Source organism: Mirounga leonina, unplaced genomic scaffold, assembly GCF_011800145.1.
Source record: "Mirounga leonina isolate KUSES-001 unplaced genomic scaffold, KU_Mleo_1.0 Mir_114, whole genome shotgun sequence".
NCBI lineage: Eukaryota > Metazoa > Chordata > Mammalia > Carnivora > Phocidae > Mirounga > Mirounga leonina.
The window spans coordinates 51343566-51349817 of record NW_023270265.1 but is presented as its reverse complement, the minus strand read 5'-3'; the positions used below and the strand labels follow the sequence as shown (position 1 = coordinate 51349817).

At 58.0% G+C, this 6252-nt stretch overlaps 1 protein-coding gene across 11 annotated transcripts in view; it reads left to right on the top strand.

Annotated features, from left to right (window-relative positions):
* Nucleotides 1-1742: 1742 nt before the first annotated feature.
* The window catches only part of EBF3 (EBF transcription factor 3), a 117999-nt gene continuing 113489 nt past the window's right edge, over nt 1743-6252 (top strand). For 9 of the 11 annotated variants that reach the window (XM_034986150.1, XM_034986170.1, XM_034986133.1 and 6 more), the window contains exons 1-4: nt 2249-2382; nt 2488-2644; nt 3006-3069; nt 3766-3821. In XM_034986150.1, coding sequence (XP_034842041.1) covers nt 2249-2382; nt 2488-2644; nt 3006-3069; nt 3766-3821 — 411 coding nt within the window. Of the gene's footprint in view, nt 2383-2487; nt 2645-3005; nt 3070-3765; nt 3822-6252 lie in introns of all 11 variants that reach the window. The other 2 variants (XM_034986141.1, XM_034986226.1) reach the window with 2 other exon arrangements.

Here is a 6252-nt window from a genome sequence, read left to right as displayed (position 1 = left end):
GGTGGAAAGCTCTGGGCTTACTAGGAATACAGAAATTTTCTTTTAATTTATCGTGAATAGTTTCCATACACTTTGATTTAAGGTTATTAACATTCTATAGACAGTGGCATCTTTAATATGTGGCGATCGCTTCTAAAGACTAATCTCATTACCCTCAAATAGTCATAAAATATGATTTTATTATACTTACGTATTTAATTAGACGGCCGGCACCGTAATGGATTTTGAGATGGGACTGGCGCAACAGCTTTGATAATTCACTTATCTTTGGCAATAGTCATTAACCCCCAACACCAGCAAAATAGATTGCTTTCCAACACATCTTTTTTTTTTCACCTAACCCCTTCCAAGAGGCGTGGGGGTCCCCAGATAACGTGAATCGGACTTTGATTTTTCCCGAATAATTAAAATATTAACGTACACACACTGCCAATTCATGGAAAAAGAGAGTGCCACCCCATACCGGCCAGGAAAAGGGTGCCCTGCGACACACTTGCACCCTGAAACCTGTTTTGGTTTTGTTTTAATCGAAAGGGCCTGCTTTCTCTTGGCAGGGAAGTGCCGGGACAGCTCCTGGGCGTCCCCTGGGTCTCTGCTCCGTGTCGTGCAGACGTCCTTTGGGCGGGCAGCGCGCCTGGGTTCCGAGTCCCCGCTGCAGGAGCTCTGCCGCCGGGCCCACGCGTTGCCCGTGCCCTGCTGCCCTCCCGATTCCTCGAAACCAGGTCGGGAAGCTGCGCGCCGCGCGCTCACCCGGGCCCGGCGGCACTGAGGGCAGGACCCCAGCGCCCGCGGCGTCCGCTCGGCTTTTAGAGAGGCTGGCGCCGGGGAGGTCTAGCTACCGAGCAGGGCGCGCAGCCGGACCCCCGGCTCCGGGTCGCCGGAGAGGCCGGGCGCGCTTCCTGTCCGTCCGGAGAGCCCGGAGCCTTCTTTGTCACTCGCCGCGTTTAAGCACAGGCCGGGGGACCGGGTCTCCCGTGGCCGCCGGGAAAGAGAGAGCATCTGGCAGGGCCCGCCTCCGACGTGGGTCCTCAGCCCGGCCCTCGGCGGCCTCCGCCAGGGCAGAAAACACCGGCGCCCGGCGAGGCCCAGACCGGGGCAGACCGGCCCCCCAGCAGCCTTAGGTCTGTTTAGAAACCAGGCTGGGCTGCGCGCCCCGCCTTGGCGAGGGAGCCCTGCCCTCTCCACCGCCCCCCCCCCATCCCCAGTCGGTTGCTTGCCCCTTCAGCCCCCTCCCTGCGGCCTGCGTGCTTCTTCCCACTTTTCCCCCTTTGGGCCGCCCCAGGGCGAGCTGAGGCCCTTTGCGTTTGTTGCGTGCGTTTGGGCAACTTGGGGGCGTCTGGGCAGTTTACCCCCTCCTCCCTACAGTGTTTTGACCGTGTGGCTGATTTGGGGAGGAGGTATTCAGGGGGCCGAGCAGCAGTCGTGCAGAGGCCGTTTGTTTCATTTCGAGATTTGTTCGGGCGAGTAGTAACTTCTGGGCTGCGGGTGGGCGCGAAGAGCCGCGGAGCGTGGCTGGGGGCGGCGGCGGCGGCGCTCGGCGGCGGCGGGGCTCGCGGGGCTCGCGGGGCTCGGGCCGGCTCGCGGCGCCGTCAGGCAGTCAGTCAGCGAGCGCGGCGGCGGCGGCGGCGGCGAGGGGCGCGGCGAGGGGCGGCCGCTCCCATATATGGCGCAGGCGCCGCCCCCCGACGTCACCCTCTGACAGCGCCGCTCCCGGGGGCTTCGAGTTTTGGCTCCCGGGAAAGGGTCCATTCCTCGGGGAGAGAGGGCTGAGTTTTGTGCGCCTCCGTCCGCTGCGCGCGCCGCTCCAGGCCCCGCCGCGCCCCGCCTGCGCCCGGGACTGCGCCGCGGCGCTCACTGCCCCGTTTATTTGTCTTTGGAGCAGGCGGGCCGCGCCAGAAGCGGGCGATCCCGCCGTGTCCTGCAGCCGCGGACGCCGCCTGGCTAGGATGACACCACGTTGAGCGCGCCTGCAAACCACCGCCGCCACCACCACCGCATCCGCGGCCACCGCGGCCACCGCGTCCCGCTCCTCCGAAGCGCCGCCGCTCCCGCGCCCCCGGCCGTCCGGAGCGCCCGGCCGCTGGTGTATGTCGCGCCTGCCCGGGACGGGCTGAAGCCGGCGGCGGGCCGGACCGCAGGCGCCGAGCAGGGCGAGCGCGGCCAGGGCAGCCGCCTGCCGCCGAGCGCCGAGCGCCGCTGCTCGCGGAAGCGCCTTCGGCCGGAGCCGCGGCCGCCGCCAGCAGTGTTCATGTTTGGGATTCAGGAGAACATTCCGCGCGGGGGGACGACCATGAAGGAGGAGCCGCTGGGCAGCGGCATGAACCCGGTGCGCTCGTGGATGCACACGGCGGGGGTGGTGGACGCCAACACGGCCGCCCAGAGGTACGTACCGGCCGCCCCCGCGCGCCCTGGCCCCGGCCCGGCCGGGTCCCCGCAGCCGGCCGGCGCCGCGCTCCTCACCGGGCCGCCGTCTCTTTCCTCCCGCAGCGGCGTGGGGCTGGCGCGGGCGCACTTCGAGAAGCAGCCGCCTTCCAACCTCCGGAAGTCCAATTTCTTCCACTTCGTGCTGGCGCTCTACGACAGGCAGGGGCAGCCGGTGGAGATCGAAAGGACCGCGTTCGTGGACTTTGTGGAGAAGGAGAAAGTAAGTGCAAGCACACGGCCGCACGCTCCGTCTTTCTAGAAGTGGGGGGCAGGCGGTGCCCGAGCGCGGTGGCCCCGAGTGCCCCCCTCGGCGGCGGGCACCGCTCGCGAGGCGCCCCCGCCGCCGCCACGTGCGGCCGCCCGGGCCCGCCGAGGGCTGCGCAACTTCCCCGCGCCCCCGACTCACTCGGGGCGAGGAGCACGCCGGGCTCCCAGCAGGGGAGTGACATCAGCGCGCCCCTCCGAGCTAGGACTCCTGCCCTGTGTGGGGCCACGGGGCCTCGGCCGCGGAGGGGGACGGAGCGCGGTGGCCGCGCCGGACACCGGTCGCGCTAAATGCCATTATTTATCGTTCCTTTCAGGAGCCCAACAACGAGAAAACCAACAACGGCATCCACTATAAACTCCAGTTGCTGTATAGCAACGGTAAGTGGCTGCCGCCGCCTGCCCGCCCCTGCCCGGGCTCGCGCTCCCTTCCCGAGACGGCTAGAGGACATAAAGATTTTGAGATTAAAATGACATGGATGTAAACACGAATTCTTCTCATGGCATAGGAGGAAAACAAAACATAAACGATCAATAAGTCGATGGCACTTCACATGATTAACCGGTGGGGCGTGAAGCAGAAAGTAAAAAGGGGGATCGATATGGGCTTCAGCAGAGCATCACTTTTAAGTGACTTTTTTCAATTTTGCAAATTAATGTTAATTATTGAGATGGGGGAAGCTCCATAAACGGGAGCATAACTTACTTCCTGTGCACGAGTTTTTTAAAAAAAATCCTCGAGAGACATTAGAAAGAGTTCAAACTCTCACTCATTTGGTGCTCTCTGTTTTCTAAAAAATAAATGAGCACATGGGCCCACCGGTGTGGCAACCCAGGCCTGCTCTCAGTCTGGCAAATTTGTTGCACCTTTCAGTGCAAACCTAAGAGTCTTGAGGTTCTTAATTAAGAGAAGAAACCAAGAGAAGGAGAAGTGATTGGGGTTCTCTTTCTTGCCTTTTAAGGGGCACGCCTAAGTTTTGCTGCTTCACTGCCCACAGCAGTCCTGAGTTACCGACTTCCTGTGCCCCAGGTGCCCTCGCTAAAATCCTGATGAGAATTTGTCCCTGTTTTTTGCAGGAGTCAGAACGGAGCAGGATCTGTATGTTCGCCTCATAGATTCAATGACCAAACAGGTGAGAAAGTTCAAGCCTCTGCACTAGTCCGCGCTGCTCAGCTGTCTTGTCCTGGGGTTGAGATGGGGGTACTGACAAACGAACTGGTGGAGTTGTTTTCCATCTAGTTTCCTTGACATGCTAATGAGAATTCCATATTTATTGGAATAAATGATGCGATGGGTAAAACAGTTCATGCTGTCGTTAGAACAGGACATCTATGCTTTCATTAGATGGCGTGTGATTGGGATAAAATTCTGTCTTAGTTATGGTAATTAATATTTGACAGAAAAATTTCAGGATACTTCTCTTGTATATATTTTTAAATGTTTCTCTCTCTGCTTGGAATCATTTCATTGATTTTTTTTTTTTTCCTATAACAAAGGCATCTAACTCCTTTCCAAAGCCCATTGAGTTGGACTTGATTAGTTCATTTTTTTCTCCTTTCCAGTGTGATGGTCTAGTAACGCGAGACGTTGATTTGGATTTAAAAGTGAAATGTGTTGGGGTGAAAAGTCACCTTGTTCTCCGCTAGTGCGTCTTCACCTTTCAGCCTCCCCTCTCCATAATTCAAACTCCCAGCTCCAGAGGTCACCCACATCCGTCCATTGCTCTGGGAGCAGCTTTTGCTCTCTCTCCCACCCTCTGTCATACCTTGTAAATAACATAATTACAAGCAGTTCCTTATTAAATTATTTAACCTGTCTTGGTCAACTTTTCCGATGATAACTATTGGCTATCAGTAATGTGATTAAGTGCAGAAAAAGCGCTTCATTGCTTTCTGACCTTGTGCAGTCTCTGGCTGGTTTTGTACCGGGTGGTGTGTTGTTGTGTAGTCCTGGTAAAAATTTACCCCCCTCCTCATTTTCTTAAAATAGTGTTGGGGGAGGGGAAAGTTCAATGTGTACAGTAAACCCACTCCAACAGATTGATTTAACATATACTTCCAAGGTGGGCTTCGGGCTTAGAAATGAAAGTAGCACCTTCATTTTTGATGCTAACTTTAAGAATTGTGAGCCAAGGGAAAAAGAACTCCTTGGTGCTTCCTGCAGCCCAGCTCGCTTGCTTCCCACTCTGTGTACAGCAATTAGTTTTTGGATTTTACTTCCCCTTTAAAAAGTTGGTCCTTACCTAGGCAACAAGCGGGTTGGATTTTAGTGTCTGCCGGGTAAAACAGTGTGGTTTTCTCTCAGAGTGAAACAGATCTTACAGGTAGACGACCGTGTTTCTGACAAAGACGGAGGCCGTGTGCCCTTCGGTAATTATTCCACTTGGATCCAGAGAAGCCTCTGGAACTAGGGCTGCTCGTTGACAGGGTGCTTTTATTTCCTTTGTATATAAGGGCTAAATGTTGTCGGAAGCCGCAGTGTTCTAATTAAGAGGTTGATGTAGGCAGCGCTAAGTTTCTCTGTTGTTGCTTAGAGGAGGCGGCTTCGTTTTAAGTGTATTCTTATTGTTCGTTTAGCCATGTACCTTTGCAACAGAAGCAGGGCTGAAAATAAAGGCATTTAATCTCCTCTCACTGACGGGATGGGGGGGGGGGGAGGAAAGAAATAGCCCAGTAACTGATCAAAGAGTCAATGGCGCTGAACCGACAGTTTATGGATTTCTGTTTGTGCTACAAAATAAAAAATAAATCACATATAAATACGGGGATCCACAGGAGGACAAGCCGAGCTCTCAGAAGTGCTGGTGTCCGCCTCGGCCAAGCGCCCGGCAGCCCCAGGCGGCCCGCTGGCCTGCGGTGACACCCACACTTCTGTGGTTCCGAGCAGATCGGGAGGGAGTCTGGGGGAGAGGGGCTCGCTGGGACCCTTCCCTCTTCCCAGAGGGCAGCCTCAGGCTTTCTGGAGAAAGGGCTTTGTCCGCCTGGAAGTGGAGGAAAGTGTTAGAAGTGCCCGAGGAGGTTGGAAGTAATTTCCAGATAATTTTCGGTGGGGGGAGGGCACCGGAGAGGGGACTGCCCTCCCCCTTCCGTGGAATTTTTCTGCCGGGAACTTGCGGCCCCCGCCCCCCGCCCCTCCCCCAGTGACCTTTCCCCCCCTTTTTTCTTTTTCTGCGAGGCCGGCGGTGGGGCTGGCGCAGGCGGCGGTGCGGGCGGCCCCCGGCCCCCGGCCCCCGGCTCGGGTTCCGGGCGGCAGAGCCGGGCCGAGCGCGGTCGTGAGCGCACCCAGGGCTTCGCACCATCTGGCGGAGCCTCTGCTCAAAACCCACCCGAGCGTGTGCGCAGACACTGCCTTTTTACCCGAGAAAAATCACTGTTCGCAGTTTCAAAATAAACACCAGATTGGCCATTAGCGCTTTCTTTCCCAATCTCATCCGGCGGGGAGCACGTGGCCGCGCGGGCCGGGCGCCCCGGGGCCCCGAGCACTCCTGCGGGCGCCTGGCGCCGCCACGCGCGGCTGCAGCACCCGGCCCGGGCCGCGGGCCGCGCTCGGAGCCCGGCCGCCCA